Source organism: Myotis daubentonii, chromosome 13 (genome assembly GCF_963259705.1).
Source record: "Myotis daubentonii chromosome 13, mMyoDau2.1, whole genome shotgun sequence".
In the NCBI taxonomy this organism is placed as follows: Eukaryota; Metazoa; Chordata; class Mammalia; order Chiroptera; family Vespertilionidae; genus Myotis; species Myotis daubentonii.
In genome coordinates this window covers 63,404,163-63,425,278 of record NC_081852.1, presented here as the reverse complement: position 1 = coordinate 63,425,278, position 21,116 = coordinate 63,404,163, and the positions used below count along the sequence as shown (strand labels likewise).

The 21,116-nt window shown below is 57.6% G+C and overlaps 1 protein-coding gene across 2 annotated transcripts; it reads left to right on the top strand.

Moving 5' to 3' along the window:
- Window positions 1–16: 16 nt before the first annotated feature.
- ACADSB (acyl-CoA dehydrogenase short/branched chain) lies at window positions 17–19,650 on the top strand. Of its 2 annotated transcripts, XM_059661797.1 has the most exons (11): window positions 17–172; window positions 9,286–9,445; window positions 9,618–9,718; window positions 10,591–10,797; window positions 11,260–11,430; window positions 12,023–12,148; window positions 13,858–13,950; window positions 15,671–15,760; window positions 17,396–17,533; window positions 18,144–18,243; window positions 19,061–19,650. In XM_059661797.1, the coding sequence occupies exons 1-11, from the start codon at window positions 131–133 to the stop codon at window positions 19,129–19,131; spliced, it is 1,299 nt and encodes a 432-aa protein (XP_059517780.1). In that variant the 5' UTR covers window positions 17–130; the 3' UTR covers window positions 19,132–19,650. The 2 variants fall into 2 exon arrangements, with proteins under 2 accessions (XP_059517780.1, XP_059517781.1); XM_059661798.1 differs by lacking the exon at window positions 13,858–13,950.
- Window positions 19,651–21,116: the final 1,466 nt, after the last annotated feature.

Below are 21,116 nucleotides of genomic sequence, written 5' to 3'. Positions count from 1 at the left end.
AGCGTGGTGGGCGGGGCGGAGGGGGCGGGGCGGGGGCGGGACGGGCCTGCCCTGTGGCCTCGGGGCGCTGGCGAGCGGCCCGGAGTTTTGAGGAATTCGCCGGCGTGCGACGCCCTGGCCTGCGGCTCCGATGGAGGTCGCGGCGGTCCGGCTGCTGCGCGGCGGCGCGCTGGTGAGTGCCCCGCGGGGTGGGGGGGGGGCGCTGGGGGCACCGTGCTGAGAATCGGGGCGACCTGGGACCCCGCGGCAGAGTCCTCTAACGGGACCGGGGCGCCCGCCCCTCCGCGGGTCAGTGTCAGACCTTCCTCCGTGGCCGGCCCGGGTCCCGCAAGGCGGCGGGCAGCGGCAGCGGGGGGAGCGGGCCGGGGGGCCGGACGCTCCTCGGCGGAGCCGGCTCCCTGCGTGGCGTCGAGGGCCGCCCGCGCGCGGTGTCCTTGCGGGCGGTGGGCCGGCCCCGAGTCGGGCCCTGCGGTGACATTGCGCGGCGATGGCACCTCCCCGGTGCCCCTTCCCCCGAGGTATTGTCAGCCTCCCCGCCCCTGCCGAACGGAAGATGGTCTCCTTCCGAGCGGAGCTTCCCTGCACCCCGGCCGCGCTCCTGCCCCGCATTAGACGGGCCCTCGGAGCTGGACCTCCCGCGGCCGGGGTCCGAGCGTCCTCCCGATGGGCTCGCCTCGCCCCGCCGCCCCGCCGCCCCGCCGCCCCGCCGCCCCGCCGCCCCGCCGCCCCGCCGCCCCGCCGCCCCGCCGCCCGGGCTGGAGCGGAAACCCCGCCCCCGGGGCGCCCACCTGTGGCGCCCAGTTCTGCTCGCGGGACCCACACACCTGGTGACTCTCCCGCCGCTCGCGCCTGGCCTTTTACACCAGGCGCCCTCGCCCCCTGCCCCGCTGTCCGGAGCCCCCTGCCCCCTGCCCCGCTGTCCGGAGCCCCCTGCCCCCTGCCCCGCTGTCCGGAGCCCCCTGCCCCCTGCCCCGCTGTCCGGAGCCCCCACATTTGCATCCGCTGCCGCCCGTGCAGGGCCCCGGGGCCCGGCTGACAGCGGCTGTTTACGTTTCCTTTCCCTCTTGTTCGCTTGGATGAGTTGAAAGTTCTTCGGCCGCCGCCTGGAGGCAGGGCTCTTTGTTTCATGGGGGATAATTGCAGTTATTTGATATTTAGGGTGTTCAGAGAATTAGTCAGACAATGTTAGCAAATTGTGGCGAAGAAGCGGTTAGATCGTGGGTGACACGGCCCTGTAATTGCTGTCAGTGGTGGAGCAGAGCCGCCTGGCTTCGCAGCTGGACTGGGTGTTGGGGCCCGTATTCGTGGAGCACACACAGGCGCTGACGGCCCCTTCTCTTCTCTTCTTGCTGCTCTGGCTGCAGCCTTGGCTCTCGCCCGTCCTGGAAGGTGGTTGAACTTCCCGATGAGAGTAAGGGGGTGCTCAGAGTCCCTCAGCGAGGACAGGGGCAGCAGGGCTCCCGCTGAGCGGACGCCGCCCTCCCCTTCCTGAGTCGGGGCCACGGACGCGTTGTGCTTGGATTGTGGGTTTCGTGGCAGCTTATCACCGTCCCTCCTTCTTGAAGCATTTGCACTGATGGAGTGTGGGCTCTGGTCAGTGGCTTGGGTTTGAGCCCGGCTCCGTCCCTTCCTAGTGTATCACCTTGGACATGTTTCTTCACCGCTGGGTGTCGGCTTCCTGGTGCATAAAATGATGGGATTAAGAGTACCTCTGCCCACAGGGTTGTTGTGAAGATTAAATGGATTTGTATGTGCAGGTGAGGCACTGAGAATAGTGCCCGCACAGCGGTAGCCGTCCTGAAATATTCGCTCTCATTCTTGCCAAGTAGGAGGCATTGGGCACTGTGGCAGATATAATAATAAAGACCCCAACACTGACCTCTAAGACGTTGCTCTTTTGCCTGGCGGGCGGGGTGTGACTCAGTTGGCTGAGTGAGCCCCCTGCGCCAGGAGGACGAGGGTTCCATTCCCAGTCAGAGCACATGCCCGGGTTGCAGACTCCATCTCCAGCAGGGGGCGGGCAGGAGGCAGCCGATCCATGTTTCTCATCAGTGTTTCTCTTCCTCTCTCTGAAAGCAATGAAAGCGTATTTTTAAAAATTAAATAAAAGAAGTTTATCTGATGTGGAAAGGTTGGAACTGTACCCAACCAGCCTCACCTCATCCAGCTGTGGCACCGGTGCTGTGGGTCCACGCCTGCCTGTGGCGCGGAGCAGGGAGAGGCTCCAGGGCCATCCGGAGAGACGGGCGCTCTGGAGCTGGGGTGGGTCTGAGGCTGGGAGAGGAGTGGGGGAGTCCTGAAACGAGGAGGGGCTGGGGCGTTCTGAGGAATTTGGGGCTTTGTCCTCTGGGCGGTGGAGACCCTGGAAAGTCTGAGCCTGGGAGGTGCAGCGTCATGGCTGTGACAGTTGACTTGTCACCGCACGTGCATGGAGGGTGGAGAGTGCCAGGTCAGGCTATTTCAGCCCCTAACCAGGGGTGCACGGAGAGGCGCCTGGAGGGGGCCTTTACAATGCAGGGACCGCATTTGACACCACCCTGCTACTCCCCGTGAGGCCAGGAGCCGGTGTCAGGTCATCAGGTCAGGACTTACCTTCCACCGGGACTGGGAGGCTGCGTTCATCCCTCGGGCACACAGTCGGGCTGGTCCCACGCTGCCGCCTCAGATCTTCCTGTTCTGGCGATTGGAACTCCCCTGTTCATTTGGTTTAAACAACCCCATCTGCCGGAACGGACCTCGCCAGCCGGTGGTTTTAGAACACTTCAGGCAGTTTCTGTTCCCTTCATCGTGCCCGGGACTGCCAGCCCCTCCAGCTGCCGGAGGCACGTGGGCCTTGCTCGATGCCCTGCCACGCACAGCCATCAGCACTCGTTCTCCAGTTATTGGCATCGGGGCTGAGAGAGCCCGGGGCGAAACAGAAACTGTCCGCGTGATAAACTGGACTCGGGTCAGGCCACTTGGGTTTGCATCCTCCCTGCCCTCACCCCCCAGGACATGCCCACTCGTCCTTCCGTGCTCTGCTCTCCACAGTGGGGAGAACAGCACAGTCAGGGAGGGGGGATGTCCGGGGCTTAGAACAGCTCTTGGCACGTTGTAAATACTTAGTAAACACTAGCTAGTGGTACGGGCAGAAGCCATCCCACCAGCTCCTGGGTGGGCCTGTCTGCTCCCCGCAGAGTTCTGATCCGCCAGCAGGGTCCTTGGCCTCAGGGACGTTACAGTTTCAATGGGAGGCGGAGCAGATGTGTTAAATGCGTGACAGGACAGTAGGAGGCTTGCCAGTGCTGAACAAATGTGTGGACAGATGTGCTTAGAGACATGGCTTAGGCCGGGGTAAGTCAGCAGAGGGGTGGGGAGCCAGGGCCAAGGTGTGTCGGCCAAGCGGGGAGGGAGGCGTGCGCTCTGAGAAACCATCAGCAGGAGAGCTGCGGGGATAGGCTGCGAGGATGGGACGCATTCAGGTGGCAGTGGCTGTTGCTGTAAGCGGTTAGGCCCGTGCTTGTCCCTGTAGCGCAACGCCCACAGCCCTGGGCTGAGCCTTTCCCTCACCTAGACACTGGCATTCAGAATGGTGTTGCCGCCCTCCTTTCTCTCTGGTTCCCAGGAGACCAACCGCAACGATCTCTGGCTGCCCTAGATTCTCTCCCCTTCCTCTCAGGGTCTCTGCCCTGGAAAACGAACCTTTCACCTTCCACAACTGAGCGCTGAGTCTTCCTTTACTTACTTGTTTTAAGTCTATTTTTATTGATTTCAGAGGGGAAGGGAGAGGGAGAGGGAGATAGAAACACCCATGGTGAGAGAGAACCATGGATTGGCCGCCACCTGCACGCCCCACGGGGGATGGAGCCTCAACCCGGGCCTGTGCCCTGACTGGGAATCGAACCCTGACCTCCTGGTTCCTAGGTCGACGCTCATCCACGGAGCCAGTCAGGCCCCTGTAATTGAATATAGAACATCTCAGAATTTTCTCCTTGTCAGAATACAGGCACCTTAAACGTTTACCAGTGGGAGTTAGAATGTTTAACTGCTGCGAAAGACAATTTGGGAAATTCTATTAGAATTTTGAATTCATGTTGCCCTTTGACATAGAATTCTTCTTTCAGATTGTGTTATACAGATAGAGTGCACAGGTGTGGAATAATGTAGGTCAAAAGCTATTCATCTGGTTTTTGGTTAGTTTTCCATTTTGTTAGCTTAACAATAAAAGGCTAAAGTGAGAAGCACCAAGCATTTGAGATGCGAAAGAATAGCTGTGCAAGAAGCACTGATTCGGGCAGAAAGGCCGGCAGGTCCCAGATCAGGAGTGTTTATGGGCCAGGACAGGGACAGCGGCATGGCTCCGGGAAGAGCCTGGAAGGGTGTGAATGAGCTGAGGAAGGAATCTATGGGTGTGAATAAGCCAACAGTGATTGTCATTGCTAGTGAATCAGCCACACTGAAGGGGGTCGGGAGAAAGAAATTTCAGAAACAAAGTATTGACTGGTGTATTGACAATACATGCTTCTGTGGCATAAGGGTTATTTTAGGCTGAGTGATCTGAGGAAACAGCAGACATGGGAGACGTTCTGAAAACCAAGTAGAAGACAACCTTTGTGAAGGTCGCTTGTGTTTGCACGGGAGCCTGTGGGTGGTTCCCTCACCAGCCAGGCCTGCCTCGCTTGGCTGGAGAAGGGGCCACACACTCACCGCAGACCCGCAGGAGCCCGATGGTCGGCAGTGAAAGCTTGTTCACGAACAGGCAGTCGCGGTGGGCAGGCATGTCCGAGGCCGCATCTTTCTTGACCGGGTCCGTCTTCACCTTCACCGAGCCTGCCTGTGGTCTCTTTGCATCTAGAATAACATGTCTTTGGAATGTGAGGGTCATTTCCTTTTCCCAGACCCCTCAGGGCACAAACTCCCACCAGAGCCCTTCTTTGCTGTTGTGATCCTGTTAACGGTGAACTGTGTGCTACCTTCTACCCGCCTGTGTTCACAGTCTGTGTCTATCGCTTTACTTTTCATACAGGCCCGCAGGCTCCTTGCTCTCTCCCGCCCCCTCCCCTATCACCAGGTGATTTCGTGTAACCCTATGTGTTCCCCTTTGATTCCGACGTGTAAATAAGTGGCAAATGGCCATTTTCCCCGAGCGTTTTCTCACTCCGTTGGATTTTGCTTCCTGGCAGTTGTCAGTTTGGCTCAGATAAACGCATAGAAATCCGAGCAGGTGACAGACAGCCTGAGCTGTGTCCTGCGCTTCGCCTGGTCGCGCCCATAACTGGCGCTCCACCCCCACATCTTCCTCTGGTGTTTCAGGTGCCGGCTTCTGCCGTGTTGGCGAGGTACTCGGTGTTCTACCTTGTTTACAGGGCGTGGACATGCCATTAAACCGTAATTTGTTTTTCTCCCGCTAATCTGTGTCTTATCAACTTGCTTTTTGGGCCAGCCAGAAGAACTTAAAAGGGTAGAAGTGTGGCAGTGTAGTGAAAGCTGGGGAGATCCCTGGGCACGTAGGAGGGAAACTGAGACAAGAAAATGGAGCAAGACCAAACAGTTGGGGCTGCTTGCAGCCAGCTGGTGAATCACAAGACCTTATCCTCGCCAGCCCAGGACACCTGAGAACAGAAGGTTACGGCCGCTGCTGCCGAACCAGAGAATGCGCAGCTTAACCTCCCGGGCCTGGGAAACAGAGCAAAGAGCCAGCTGTGCCATTTGTGCAGCTAAACTCCCGGACAGAGACCACGGGGGGGGGGGGGGGGGGGACAGGAAAGATAGCAGCTGGGGCAGGAGGCGGCGAAGGGGGCAGAAGGGGAGTTTATCTCACCCACAAAGAAGTCGGCTGCCTGAGGACTGGCCAGGCCAGATGGCCAGATGTGCGCGGGCGTGGGGCCTGAAACCTGCTCTGCTCCCCCAAGCGTCCAGCAGGGGGGCTTGGAAAGCTCTCGGAGGAGGGGGGGTGGGTGTAAAGCCCAGTCAAAGTCACGGCACACACAAGCGCACGCACACCCGTGTCTGCAGGGAGGAGCCAGGAGCCGCACTTGGTGAGGAGCCGTGAGAGCTGGCACTCCAGGGCAAGCATCCTCGTGCCGGAGCAGGACATTTCCTTGGGGGAAGTGTAGGTGCTCTCCCTTGGGGGTCAGCACCCCTTTGCTCCTGTGTCTGCCTTTGCCTCTTGTGCTGTAAACATTCCTTGTGCTGACCGCAAGGAGAAGGTTGTGGCTAACTTTGGCCAAAGTTAATGACTTTAGCAAAAGATTTACCAGAACCTTCGGCCGTCAGGGGATCTTAACCATTTCTGTGTCGTGGGTGAGAGGCATACGGCAGTGAAGCAGAGTGTATAGGCCTTTTCTCAACGTGTTTCAGAATGCATAGATCTGTAGGCTTACAGAGGAAATAAATTGCGATAAAGTTATTAAAGTATTTTAAATTGTAATATAACAATCGGTGCTTCTGAAATAAGACCCGGCAGCAGTTGAGTAACTGTCGTGACTGGGGACCCACTGCTCTGTGATGTGGAAGCATCTGTCCTGTCTTCTGGCGACAGTCACCGCTCACTCTTCACCCGCGGGACTCATGGCCTACGCTCAGAAGGGAAGAAAACACGTTTCTGCGAGAGGGCGGACGTGAAGGTGTGGTTCTAACCCATCCAAGTCCCTGGACTTCGGTTCCGCCCACAGGCGTCCCCAGACCCCAGGCCCCAGGTTTGGTCACCAGTGCGTCTCGTCTAAGAGCAACTGCTCTGGCGGTTGATAGGAAACAGATGGGACGGAAGCTCTGGGGAGGGCTGGGCGAGGCTGAAAACCCCAGTTCCACTCAGGAGCCCTGCTGCTCTGCACAGACTGTGAGGAGGTGCCGTGGGTGCTCCGTGGACAAGCCCGTGATGGCGGCCACCATGCAGGGCAGGGGCTCTCGGAAGTCACCATGGAGCCCAGCAGCGTGGCTCAGGGGTTGAGTGTTGACCTAGGAACCAGGTCAGGGTTCGATTCCCGTTCAGGGCACAGGCCCAGGTTGCGGGCTCGATCCCCAGTAGGGGGCGTGCAGGAGGCAGCCGACCCAGGATTCTCTCTCGTCTCTGATGTTTCTCTCTCTCTCCCTCTCCCTTCCTCTCTGAAATAATAAAAACATTTTTTTAAAGAATGGATTCCGCTCACTCAGCATACAGCCCCTGTGTCTCCAGTGAGCACTTTCCCCCCTGCACTGTGTCCCTCCTCCTTCCTGGCCCAGATGTTCATGTCCCAACTCTGTCTCTGAACGAGAGGAGCTCCGTGCGACTTTGCCCTAAACTGCCTGCCTCCTCCTTTCAGCACAAAGCGAAGTGGAGCAGAGGAATGAAGACACTCGTCTTCCTTCTGGGTGGCCAGCGCTTCTGTCCCGTTCAATCGGAGCCGAATGCGCAGCACAGCCCCGCGGCGATGGCCGGCGCAGGGAACAGCGTGGGTGCAGTGGGCGCTCCCTCCGGTTCTCCATGTGTCAGTGGCTCCGCGGGTGTCACCAGAACCCGCAGGAGGGAGTTGCCGTGACGCAGGCGCTGCTGTTGCCCCTGCACCGCTTGGCCCGCCCCACGGTGCCCGGCGCCCTGTGCGATCAGCAGCTGCTGGGAAGCTGCCAGCGCTCGCCTCCCCTCTGGACGCCCAGCGGGCCGGTGCCAGGGCCTGAGGCAGCCTCTTCCTTGTTAGGGAAAAGGGAAGCATGGGTTTCTTTCTAAACAGCTCTAAACTGCCCTACCATGAAGCTCAGTCATTTTAAGTGAATGATACAGTGATTTTCAGCCCATTGACAGAGTTGTGCACCCGCCCATCACCCAGAGAGGCTGGGAGATGTTCCTCCCCGAGGCATCCCTGCGCCCTTCGCAACTCCTCCCCCTCCTCCTCCTCGCCCCCACCTCTCCTTTCCCCTCCCCCTCCCGGCCCCGCCCCGCCCCGCCCCGCCCCCCTCCCTCCTCTGGATTTTCATGAACAGAATCACATAATGGCCAAAACCGGTTTGGCTCAGTGGATAGAGCGTCAGCCTGCGGACTGAGAGGTCCCGGGTTCGATTCCGGTCAAGGGCATGTACCTGGGTTGCGGGCACATCCCCCGGTGGGGGATGTGCAGGAGGCAGCTGATCGATGTTTCTCTCTCATCGATGTTTCTAACTCTCTCTATCTCTCTCCCTTCCTCTCTGAAAAATCAATAAAATATATTAAAAAAAAAAAAAAAAAAAGAATCACATAATGTGTGCACTTCGTGCCAGCTGCCCTTACTGGGCATGTTCTCAGGCTCAGGAAATGGCTGATTCCTGTCTCCTTTACTAAAATGCCGCAAAAGAACAGTGAAAAGGTGTAATAAGTCTTTCAAATGGGATGGCCTCTTTTTTCAATAAAATTGTAGCAACTCCATTGCTGAGTAGAATGGACACGGTGACAGGGAGTGTCCTAGCCTGGCAGGTACCCGAGGTCACTCGCCGCTGGGACGCGCCTGTCATGACGACTGACCGCCAGGGACCCCGCGGACCTGGCAGAAAGCCATCTCCGTCCACGGAGCCCTCTCTGGTGGGTCCTCGCTGGGCCCTTTCCATGGCTTCTCTCCTCGTCCTCAGGACTCCGAGCAGATTCTCTGCACTTTACAGGGAGGGACCAGGATGGAGGTGCTAACGGAGGTCAGATATCACTTGTCCAAGGTCACGGCCTTGTTGGATATGAGGTGCGAGGGTTCGAGGCCAGTGCTCTGACTCCAGAGCTGCTTTTCTCTTAAAAAAAAAAGTTTCTATTGATTTCAGAGAGGAAAGGAGGTGGGGAGAGAGAGAGAAACACCAGTGATGAGAGAGAACCGTGGACCAGCTGCCTCCTGCACGCCCCCCACTGGGGATCGAGCCTGCAGCCCGGGCCTGTGCCCTGACCTCCTGGTTCCTAGGCGGACGCTCACCGGAGCCACGCCGCCGGCCCAGAGCATCTTTTCTTCACCCTTTTGTGCTGTGCTCTCCTCCCACTGAGCAGCCGAAGAAACAAAACAGGCCGTAGACGTAAGCATGAGCTCCATCTAGAAAGTTCTCTTTCCTTGCAGGTAAAAGTTAATCATCTGGGAAATGTGTTCATTCGGAGCAGCTCGTTGCTGGCAAAGGAGTAATATCCCCGAAGCCAGTGTTTGCTTTTGTTCCCATGACCGTGAACGAGAAGTTGATGTTCTGACACTTCTCCTACCGCGTGTGTGCACACGTGTGTGCATATATGTGTACATGTGTGGTGTATGTTCCCTATCCATGTGTGTGGTGTGTGTATGTGTGTACACGTGTGCCTGTGGGCTCCCTACTCAACGGGGACTGTTTTTACAGCTTAGACGAAACTTCCCAACCTGCCTGCCTGCTTGGAAGAGCCTTCCGGGTGCCCTCCGGGCCTCCCACTCCGAGGCTCTGCTCAGCCCGGCAGGCGGCGGGCTCCCTGGCGCCCCCCTGCAGACGCTCTCCGACGAGGAGCTGATGATCCAGAGCGCAGGTGAGCGGGCCCCTGGCCGGGTCGGGCTGCGGCATGAGGTCCAAGCACACGGGCGGATCTGTGCACCTGCGTTCATGAATGGAATTGTTTGACACTCATTTAAAATTCTTTTTGAAAAAAGTACTGCACGTCATAGCAATAGAGCAAAGACTTACGGTATTTTTTCCTACAGTTAAAAAATTTGCCCGGGAAGAAGTTGCTCCTTTGGTCTCGACCATGGATGAAAATGCAAAGATGGAGAAGTCAGTCATACAAGGACTGTTTCAGCAAGGGGTACGCATGCATGTCTTCCACTTCCATCCCTGCAAACACCGTCCGGGTGAAAGTGCTGGCCTGCTTTTAGATGATGTAGGGCCTGTGAGGGTAGCAGCGGAGCTCTGCAGGGGGCTCCCGCCGCTGCCTCAGGCCCCGCCCTCGCTGCTTCCTCCGGGGCCGACCACTTCCATCTCCCTTTGAGGCTGTCCCTTCAGCCCAGCTACGTGTCCCCCAGCTTCAAACAGAAAGCCACCACCAGACGGCAGTGGAGGGGGCCAGAGTGTCGGAGAGGAAGGGGGCGCTCGCCTGCCACTTTCCCGCGCCAGGTGGTGAACTACATGCACCACCTCCTCTTCCTGGAACGAGGACTTGCACCCGGGGAGCTGGGGGTCCTGGGAAGCCCGGCCGCCGGTCCAGCCGGTCCAGGAAGCGCCGCCAGCTGTGCCCGCTCTGCTACCGTCGGGGTTTGCTGCAGTGGCTCAGAGGAGCCGCCCTGGAGGGTTGAGGAGTCAGGGGCAGCTCCTGGCTGGGGAGGTGGTGCTGAGTGCGAGCGGACGTTCCCACGAGCAGGTCCCCCTTCAGTGTCCTCCTCACAGTGACACCAGTGGGAAGGGCCGCCACCTGCAGGCCTGAGCGGTGAGGGTCGTCGGGGTTGTTCACGGCAGGCTTCTCGCATGCTTCCCTGGTCTTCACAGCGCCTTCCCTGTGCTTTGCTCTTTAGGTCACAAATGGAAGCAGGTAGCGTAGCGTTTAGTTATGTCACCGTTCCAGATTCGTGTGGTCTGTGTCATGTGCATAAATACAGTGAGGCACTCGTGGGAAATACAGGATTGAGAGGGGCGTGGCCACAGCTTACCTTTGACTTGTAAAGCGCCGCCCTGCCCCCGCAGTTCATGGCCGTGGACATCGACGCCAAGTATGGAGGGACCGGGGCTTCCTTCTTCTCCCTCGTCCTGGTGGTGGAGGAGCTGGCCAAGGTGGACGCGTCCGTGGCGCTGATCTGCGACATCCAGAACACGGTGGTGAACGGGCTGGTGCGGAAGCACGGGACGGAGGAGCAGAAGGCGGCCTACCTGAGCCAGCTGGCCACGGCCAAGGTGAGGCTGCGGGGGGCGGGCGGGGCTTTCTGTGCTCAGTCTGGGGGGACGTGCCGTGTGGGGAATGGCTGCTCCGGGCCGGAGAGCGGGCCCCGCAAAGGCCCCTGGTGCGTGCACGCCGCTAAACGCACTGCCTGTCGCCTGCCCCTTAGAAACTGAGAGAACGGTCGTGTGACGGTGGAGTTACTCTTTGACCCGATGATATTTTGTGACGCCCTCGTTGGAGGGCTCATGGCCATCGCGCTGTCCTTCTCCTGGAGGAGCCCATTCACTTAAACTCAGCATTGGACGTGTGTGCTGGGCCCCAGCCTGCCTGAGACGGGGTTGGGGAGACACTGCCATCGGGCGCCATCTCCGCCCGGAAGCGCGCAGGTTGTGAGCGTGGCCGGCGGCTGAGCAGGTGTTTGCTGCCGAGAGAGTGTCGTGCGGAGTGTGACAGTGACTGGCGCGCGTGCCCCGCAGGTGGGGAGCTTCTGCCTGTCGGAGGCCGGGGCCGGCAGCGACTCGTTCGCCCTGAAGACCAGAGCCGAGAAGAAGGGGGGCCACTACGTCCTCAATGGGTCCAAGATGTGGATCAGCAGCGCCCGGGAGGCCGAGCTCTTCCTGGTGATGGCGAACGTGGATCCGGGCGCGGTCAGTTCCCACACCCCGTCTGTCCTCTTTCTCTCCGTCCCGCGTCCAGGTCCCCAAGGCCTTGTCCTGGAGTCTCCCTCCTCCCTCCTCCCTCGCAGCCCAGCCTCCTGGTGCTGTGCAGGTGTGCGCCCGCGGGGCGGCCATCCTCGGTGTCGGTTCATTTCTCATTCCCTACTTAACGATGAGAAACCCAGGTACCTGGTTAGTACATTTAGTTTTAAGACTCTTTTATTCAATTGGAAAATAGACATACAGCAAAGTAAATACATTTTAACTTTTGTCTTTTCTCGAATGTGACATTTAATTGAATTACGTTTTAAGACTGAAGTTTTTAATGAAATGGAGTATGAAACGTGGAGTCCCCATGATCATGTGGTTCTGTAACTGGATCATGTAAAAGCCCCACTGGGTTCTGAGGAAGGAGGGGGCGAGGCGAGTGAGTCTGAGCCCAGGCCCTCTGCTCCTCCCTGTCGTCTACATGCTGCAGTGCCAGCCCCGGCGGCTCTCGCTAAAGGTCCCTTCTGGGTTCTGTTTACCTGAATGGTGGGAAGGAGGGATCTAATCAGCCGGGTACTCACATCCCCTCCCCTAGGGGTACCGAGGCATCACCTGCTTCGTGGTCGACCGGGACATGGAGGGCTTCCACGTGGGGAAAGCCGAGAACAAGCTGGGCATCAGGGCCTCGTCCACCTGCCCGCTCACCCTCGAGGACGTCAAGGTGGGTGTCGGAGCTCCAGCGCGTCGGCGGGTGTGAGCCGCTCTGCGCGGACCGCGGGTGCGGGGAGGCGGCGACCGCGGGCCCGGTGGGCTCGGACGAGGACGTGCTCGGGGCCATGATCGCTGTGCTCCCCAAGGGTTAGGCCAGAGGGAGCCTGGCTGCCTGGCAGTTCCTGAGTCAGGAATTGACCCGTTTACCCGCGTGATGCTGTGGCCAGGCTCAGGCAGGAGCCTGTGTCGGTGCAGCGCAGGCCACCAGGTGGGGGTGTTGCTCAGGGAGATGGGAATCACCGGGCAGCGCCCCTCAGTTCTGAGTTGAGTCTTTTAAAATGAGGGTGGACTTTAGAGAGAGAGGGGCCGTGAGGGCGGACTTTAGAGAGAGAGGGGCCGTGAGGGCGGACTTTAGAGAGAGAGAGGCCGTGAGGGTGGACTTTAGAGAGAGAGACTGGCCCACAGGTGCCGGGGCCTTATGGCTGCCTTCCTTCTTCCTGCTTTCTCTTCTCTTTCTCCATCTGCCCGTCTCTCCTCGCTGTCCTTATCCTAAAGCCAGTGCATCTTTTGCTGCTTCTGGTGCAGCTTTTTGAAAATGATGCGTGAACACGGTCACCTCCCCCCTTCCCTCCTCTCTAGGCGCACACGCACGTGCACACACATGCATTCTCCTGGGTGACAGTCTCCACGGGACAGTTCCCGCCCGAGCGGCCACAGGGAGTCCGTGTTTCCTGCGACTCCCCGTGTCGCTCACACTGGGCCATGCGGACAGGAGCTGGGGACACCTCGTTCCTTCGTGCTGTTGAGGAGCCGTGAGCGACTCCTGCCTCTGGACGCATTCGTCGCCAGCAGATGCCGGCGGGTTCTGGGCAGGGGCCGTCTCTCCCAGAGCCGTGCCGGGAGCCATTCACCACGGGACACAGCTGGGGCCGAGCACTGTGCTGGGTCACGGCACACGCGTTGCAGTCGATGTGCATTAAAAGTAAAAAATCAGCCGGGCCGGCGAGGCTCAGTGGTTGAGCACTGACCCATGAACCGGGAGGTCACGGTTCGATTCCCGGTCAGGGCACAGGCCCAGAGTGGGGCGTCAGGAGGCAGCCAATCAATGACTCTCATCGTTAATGTTTCTGTTCCTCTATCCCTCTCCCTTCCTCTCTCTGAAACCAACAAAAACATTTTTTAAATATACTTTTATTGATTTCAAAGAGGAAGGGAGAGGGAGAGATAGAAACATCAATGATGAGAGAGAATCATGGATCAGCTGCCTCCTGCACGCCCCCCACTGGGGACCGAGTCCGCAACCTGGGCACATGCCCTGACCAGGAATCGAACCCGGGACCCTTTGGTCCCCAGGCTGATGCTCTATCCATTGAGCCAAAACAGCTAGGGCCGTGGTCGGCAAACTGCAGCTCGCAAGCCACATATGGCTCTTTGGCCCCTTGAGTGTGGCTCTTCCTAAGCCTTAGGAGTACCCTAATTAAGTAAATAACAGTGTACCTACCTATACAGTTTAAGTTTAAAAAATTTGGCTCTCAAAAGAAATTTCAATCGTCGTACTGTTGATATTTGGCTCTGTTGATAATGAGTTTGCTGACCACTGAGCTAGGGCAACATTTAAAACACACACACGCACACGCGCGTGCGTGCACACACACACACAAACACACAATCAAAATGAATTATGTTGAATTAAATTGAGAAATAATTGGTTTTTTCCAGGTTCCAGAAGCCAATGTCCTGGGGCAGGTGGGCCATGGCTACAAGTACGCCATAGGGAGCCTCAATGAAGGGAGAATAGGCATCGCTGCTCAGGTGGGTCGCCTTGTGCCCTGGCACGCTCTCTCCCGGGGCCGGTCAGTGAACAGCGGGAAGGGGAAATGCAGTGCAGCCAGCAAGAGGGGAAGCGTGCGGACACAAGGGGGCGCCCTCCCTCCAGGCCCGCAGGGCTCTGGGCTCCCCATCAGAGAGGTCCTGAGAACCAACAGTGGGCTCAGGTGGCGGCTTCCTGCTTTCGGAACATGAACGTTCGCCCGATACCGGCATCGATGACGTCCAGGCTGTGTGATAGATGCAGTATTTTATTTTAAATCAAGTCTTTAACGCATGAAATCCATTCTGGAAGAACATTCTAATTTACGAAGAAGTGATTTTGAACTATGTAGTACAAGTCTCTAATCAATAGATAATGAAATGTTTGTTCTTGGTTTTGCATGTGAAATTCAGGGGATTTGTGTGTGAGACGCTTGAAATACAAGAGCTGCATTGAATAGATATGTGGTGTGAGAACTATTCAGTCATTTATCATATTTGCCCTTTGTCATGCATAGCACAGGTTTCTATTACGTGGTATGGTTATTTCTTAGATTAAGAAAATGAGTAAAGCCTTTGGTTTTATAAATTACATCATTTTTGTAGGATATATTTATTTACTTTTAGTCAGTGAATATCTGGAATTCACAAACAGAAGAGCTTTTAGATTTTAGGTTATTATACAGACTATAGCTGTTGGATTGCTTAAATGTTGTGGTATGACTCGAGAATTTTTCACGGCTGCTAGGTTTGCTAACAGAATATTCTTAAATCGTAACGCTTACCTCCCCACAGAACTAGATAACATCTTACTGAAGAGACTGGCTTCTCTGTTCTTCTGAAAGGGTTTCTGCGGTTCAGCTCCGTCAGACATGCAGCCAACGTAGACGCTCTGGCGCAGAGCACGCTGCTGGGGGCGGCTGTTGCTCGGGTGGCCTTACAGCCCGACCGGAAGTTAAGGTCAGGGGGCGGCGGGCGCCTCGTAGGGACCGAGGCCCCAGGGAGCGGGTCTGAAGGTGCCCGTCCTCCACCCTCTGCAGCCGCAGAGACTTAGACTTTCAGGGTTTACAGTGAAAGCATTTCAGAGGGAGGCCGGTTTTAGCGGACAGCCGCCTATTTCCGTTTTCACGCCAATAGAAAACTCTATTCTAAGGTGAAACAACTTCCGTTCTAGGGTGACAGGCACCCTCCAAGCTCAGAGCCGGAGTGCAGGGGCCCGGCCGCACTCCCTTTGTTCTGTCGGAGTTCTGCTCCTTTGTTTTCGTCCTTTAATTTTTACACGATATCCTGTTCTCCAGGAAGTTCTAAATAAACGGCTAGAGGAAAGGTGACGTGTTCGATTGAAATATTGAAGTTTGTGGGCATTTCCCCCAAAGCTTAACCTGCCGCTTCTCTTTCCCCCTTTCTGAGCCTGCATGGCATGCCGTGGTTAGATGTGACTTCATGATGACGTAACGTTGAACTCAGGGACCATTTCTAAGCGGGGACCATTCAGCCGATGCGGAGCGTGGTTAGCCAGGAGGAGCTGCAGCGGGGCTGCCCCACGGCCTGGGCGGTCCTCTAGGGTGTGAGCGGGCGGTGTTCCCACCTGCTCCGTGAGTTCTCGGCTCCGGCTCTGCACTCGCCCTGGGCGGGAGTCTGATGCCTGGCTTAGCCACACTGGCCCCTGCCCAGGTTCGGGCTCTGTAACAAAATAAGAAATTCTGATCTTTTCTTCCCTCAGATGCTGGGATTGGCTCAAGGATGTTTTGACTACACTGTTCCATATATTAAAGAAAGGATGCAGTTTGGCAAAAGATTATTTGACTTTCAGGTATATAATCCTTAGTATCTTTCCCTGTGCTGGACTCGCCTGCCTTCCGGCTAGTGAAGAGGGGGCGCAAAGCCGTGGGGGACCCTTGGATCCCAGTGGGAGAGGGAGGGGACCAGGGTGTCTGGGAGAGCCTTGGAGGTGGCTCCGCACGGCTTCCCAAGCTCCGCACACGGGTCTGCAGTCACTGCCGGGCTCAGGTCCTGGTCGTCTGTGTTACTGGCTTTAGGCCTGAGACAGGCCCCGCCCGCTCTGCACCCCGAGGGCCCGCTCTGTCGGGTAGAGATGAGGCCCGTCCTCCGGGCGGTTTCCCTCCGGCGGGCAGGTGCCAGCGCGTGGCGGAGGCCGGCAGTGTTCAGTGAGTGACAGGGTCCTCCGGAGACTCCTCGGTCCGCCCCGCCCCTTCCACGGGCGCATTCGGCACAGAAAGCAAAGCGCCAGAGAGGTGCCCTCCGCCAGCGTGGGGGCGGCACTGGCCTGGCCCAGTGGCCTGGCTCTCAGAGCTCCCGGCTGCCAGGGGCGGGGCTGGGGCCCACCCTCAGCAGGTCTCAGCAGGTTGGCGGCTGGAGCAGCTGACAGCTCACCCAGCTCATCGGCAGGGACCACAGGGATCACCGCGGGTCTGGCGGTCCCCGTGAGCTCGGTCTCTGGCCGCTCTTCCTTCCCCGCTCCGGCCTGCTGCGTCTCGGGGTGCTGGCCAGGCATCATGCCAGCACACGCACCGCACGCATGCAGGGGCCCCGGGTTGGGGGTGCACAGTCAGGTCAAGGTCTGCAAAGTGGGAGCACAGCAGGCCTGGCCGGATCCCCGCAGTCATGTGACCACCGCCATCCTCTGCACAGAGACTGAGTTCCCAGGGTCCCCACAGTCACGTGACCACCGCCATCCTCTGCACAGAGACCGACTTCCCAGGGCCATGCGGGGTGGTATCAGAATTACAGGATCTGTTGTCCTGGCGTCTGTCCTCGAGGACTTTCTCAGAGCAGCAGCAGCAGAGGGACAGACGCGGGGCAGGGTGAGGGAGGCGTGGTCCCTCTGCACACAGGAAGCGGCGGACATGGACATGGGGGAGGAGGAAGGGCCAGGGGTGACATTTCTAAAGATGCTTCTCGGGGTGATTAAAAGAAAACTTAGAAGTTTGATCATGAAAAGCAGCTTATTAGTTTTATGTCTGTGTGAGGCCTGGGTTCAAGTTGGTCGTTTTTAAAAGCTTTACTCTCAGTAGAGCAGTTGGTTTTGCTCTGCCTGAGCTAACATCATTCTCTCCGCTAGACCGCAAGCTCGAGCAACTAGATGAGAATGAAAATTTTCTTAATTCAAGCAAATGCAAATGTATATTCAAAATTTTGCTCTTTTGGAATTTTGTTTAACCTCCACTTGAACATAAAAAAGGTTGAAAATAATTATTAAATATAACTCAAATTTTTAAAGTTAACTTGGTGATCATTAATTTTTTCAACCTTGACATGATACAGAATTACATGAACTTGGAAAACTTCTTAAAGCAACACATGCCGTGCAGGTGGCAGGTTGTGAAGTATTTTTACAACATGAGTGTAGGTTCCTTGGGGGATGTTTGAGTCTCTGTCGCCCATCGGCGGGACTTGGGCGCCTTCTCTAACTTGGCCTCCTGTCTAGGGGCTGCAGCACCAGGTGGCCCAGGTGGCCACCCAGCTGGAGGCGGCGCGGCTGCTGACCTACAACGCCGCGCGGCTGGTGGAGGCGGGGAAGCCGTTCATCAAGGAGGCGGCCATGGCCAAGTACTACGCGTCCGAGGTGAAGTGCTGCTGCTGCTGCTGCTGCTAATAATTCAAAAAATAATAAAAACGCAGGCGCTTCCGTCGGAAAGGGCCTTCGTTCTGTGAGGTCCCGAGTGTCCCCAGGGTCCCACATGGAAACCATGGCGCCCAATTCAGGTGGGAGGACCCTCGTAAACCCCCAGTCAGCCTCGTCCGAGTGCTGGCGTCGCCTGCATGGTTCCACGTCAGGGCGAGTGAATGCCATGGAGATGATGGGAAATGGAAACACCCAGAAGGGGCTGCCCGTGTGTGTGCTCTCTGTTCAAACAGATGAGCTCTGTGTTACACAGACGTGTTCCGTTACACAGGTGTGTACCGTGTTACACAGATGAGCTCAGTGTTACACAGATGAGCTCCGTGTTACACAGACGTGGCCTGAGAACTCGGCCAGGTCCCGGGGCTGCTGTTCCTAGCCTCAGCAGTTTGTCCTCCTTCCGTAGCCTCACATAGTCATTGAACCCTTCATCCTGTCAGCTCCTGCCTCCACCTCCCTTGAGGGCCAGGCTATCAGACCCCATGTCTGCTCTGCCCGCCCGCCCGCACGGCACGAGAGAGGTCACACGGGTGACCTCTGCTGTGTTTGGTAGGTCGCGGGGCTGACGACCAGCAGATGCATCGACTGGATGGGAGGCGTGGGCTACACCAGGAACTGCCCTGTGGAGAAGTACTTCCGAGACGCCAAGATCGGTAAGGCTGCTCCCGTCGGTTCGGCCGCCACGGGTGTGCGGGCCGTATCGGCGGTGTGTGCGCCTGCGCCAGGGGCTGCCTCTCCTCTGGCTGCGCTTCCCACCTCTTCCCTCCAGAACTGGGTTTACAGGTTCTTTTAAAAACATCAAATTGCCTTTCCGAATGCCTCGGCAGACCTAGTAAAACCACAGCACACTCTGTCCTGCCCTGGCCGTGCTCAGTGGGTCGGAGCGTCGTTCTGTCACCAGAAGGTTGGGGTCCAGGTCCCGGGCAGGGCACACGCCCAGGTCGCAGGTTGGATCCTGGGTGGGGGCACATATGGGAGACAACTGATCGATGTTTCTCCCCCACCTCACCCCCCTTCCCCCTCCCTGAAGATCAATGAAAAAACATCCTCGGGTGAGGATTTTTAAAAATCTGCCTTAATTTTTCTTTTACTAAAACCGTTAACATTTGGGGTTTGTTTCGTCTGTTCTTTGAAGTGTGAGTCACCATTTCAGAAGCTGCCTGAGCATCCGAGGCTCTGTCCAGGCGGAGCACGGAAGCCGCCCTGCAGGCCGCGGTCCTGAGGGCCCTCGGGCTTCTGCGCTGGCGGCTCAGGGACGGGAGCCTGGCCTGTGTGATGCGGGTTCTGGAATCGGAATCCCACTCCCAGGCGCAGGGCCATCGTCTCGCAGGCACAGCCGCCTCCGCAGGCCACATGCTCGGGGCGTGGGGCACTGGCGCGGAGCAGAGCGTGGAGCAGGTGCAGGTCTGTCCGCAGAGCTGTGCCTTCCGCACACGCAGCCGGGTCCTCACTCCGGTCCCTTTGTTTAAGGTACAATATACGAGGGCGCGTCCAACATCCAGCTGAACACCATCGGGAAGCACCTCGACGCGGCGTACTGACCCCGGGGCCCGCTGGGCCGTCTGCACCCCGAAGCTCTGTGACCTGGGGAGCGTCACCCGGCAGCACAGTGATTGATGGAAGCTGTGGTCGTGGGTCTTGGGTCGCCCTCTCTGTGTTCTTCCAGCTCCGCCCAGCGTGGGCACAGGAAGCCACTTGAACATCTGGGGAGAAATGCTCTCCTGCCTCCTCGGAACTTTCTAAAGGTCTGAGGCCTCGTCCCAGCTGCAGGTGCAGAGGGGCCTCCATGGCTGGGTGCTGGTGACCCCGGGCGTTGTCTGGTCCCACGAGACCTCCTTTGTGGCATTCGACAGACATGTCGGTTAGACTTGGCAAGTCTCCCGGATTGAGTCCACCCTAAGCTGCTAAATGAGATAGAAACAGACAAATACTTTCTATAGGAAAATCTAAGAGTTCTAGTTGTGAAAACCTGAGGATGGGAGGAAGGTAAGGGTCCCACTCTGTAAGTCGTAAACGTGAAGAAAACGCTATTTTACCAAAATAAAGCGAAGATGTCGCGAGGCCGGCCTGTGCGGAGGGTGTGGGCGGGCTGTCAGCTCGGCTGACTGTCCGGTGCGAAGCCTCAGCACTGGGGTCCGCGGTCAGAGGCGCCCCTGTTGTCGTGTCACTGTCCGCACTGTCGCCAGCAAGTGTCTCCTTAAGCGGGACCGTCCTCGGCCGCGCTGCCTGGCTTCACCGAGGCTTGTGCTTCAGCCGCTGCGCCTCGTTGGGCTCCGTGATTCTCAGGAGGGAGGTGTCCTGCCCCCCGGAGCCGTGTCCGATCTCATGGGGGGCAGTTAGAGCAGGTTCAGTGACAGAGAATGACAGAAAAGTCCTTTCATCACGGGAAGCAGAAGCACTTGGGTGCCTGCAGCGCAGGTGCAGAAAGGCCGAGGTCGGCACAGGGGCCTCGAGGGGGTGGAGGGGATGCCGGGTGGTGGGGCCGCCGGGTGGAGGGGGTGCCGGGGTCACAGGTCCTGAAAGGGCTGGGGAGCGTTTCAAGGCTCAGCGTCGCCGCTGCTGCACAGGAAGCACCTTGGGCGCAGATGCAGGACAGGGTTTGTTAGGAAAGAAGTTGTGCTTTGCCCGTTCACGTTTACTGAGCTGGACTCTGTAATGCAGATCATAGTTAAATATTCAGAATTGTGTACATACAGCGGATGTGGGAGTTACATTAAAGTATTAGGAAGAAATAAGAACAAGTTAGTCCTTGGTCCAAAAGAGGTAACATCTACTTAACTTTCAAACAGGGAGATGAGGAAAGCCCTCATTCAGTCTCTCAGAATGAAAGTGGGGGGACTGATGGGAAGTCGGGGGGACTGATGGGAAGTCGGGGGGACTGATGGGAAGTCAGGGGGAGCCTGATGGGAAGTCGGGGGGGACTGATGGGAAGTCAGGGGGAGCCTGATGGGAAGTCGGGGGCGACTGATGGGAAGTCGGGGGACTGATGGGAAGTCGGGGAGACCTGATGGGAAGTCGGGGGGGACTGATGGGAAGTCAGGGGGAGCCTGATGGGAAGTCGGGGGCGACTGATGGGAAGTCGGGGGACTGATGGGAAGTCGGGGGACCTGATGGAAGTCAGGGGACTGATGGGAAGTCGGGGTGGGTGAAATGCTCTGAATGGAAGGGGCGTGGACGTGACTTCCTGTGACTGTGAAGGTGGCTTTACCGCCAGCGGCAGAGAAGCCAACATTGGTGAAAAGCCTCTCAGCTCCCCCGGAATTAGAAACCCGCGAGTCACGTGGGCAGCCACGCGGACCTCGCCGATGTCAGGGGCGCAGCCAGCCGACGTCTCCCATCGCTGTCTCTCTCTCCCCTCCCTTCCACTCGCTCTATAAATCAGTGGAGAAAATATCCTCGGGTGAAGATTAACAAAAAAAAACCCAAAAAGCTAGAAATGGCTGAGTGGGAGCTTAAATCATGGAACGACACCTACAACCCAGCCACTTAAAAGAACAAGATCCATTGGCTGAGGTTAAATCACCCG

Excerpts from the sequence above, each read along its gene's own strand:
- ACADSB (XM_059661797.1), top strand. The coding sequence starts at position 131 with ATGGAGGTCGCGGCGGTCCGGCTGCTGCGCGGCGGCGCGCTG. Across the intron at positions 9,719-10,590 it reads AAGGACTGTTTCAGCAAGGG|TTCATGGCCGTGGACATCGA; the intron begins GTACGCATGCAT and ends CTGCCCCCGCAG. Across the intron at positions 17,534-18,143 it reads CCAAGTACTACGCGTCCGAG|GTCGCGGGGCTGACGACCAG; the intron begins GTGAAGTGCTGC and ends TGTGTTTGGTAG.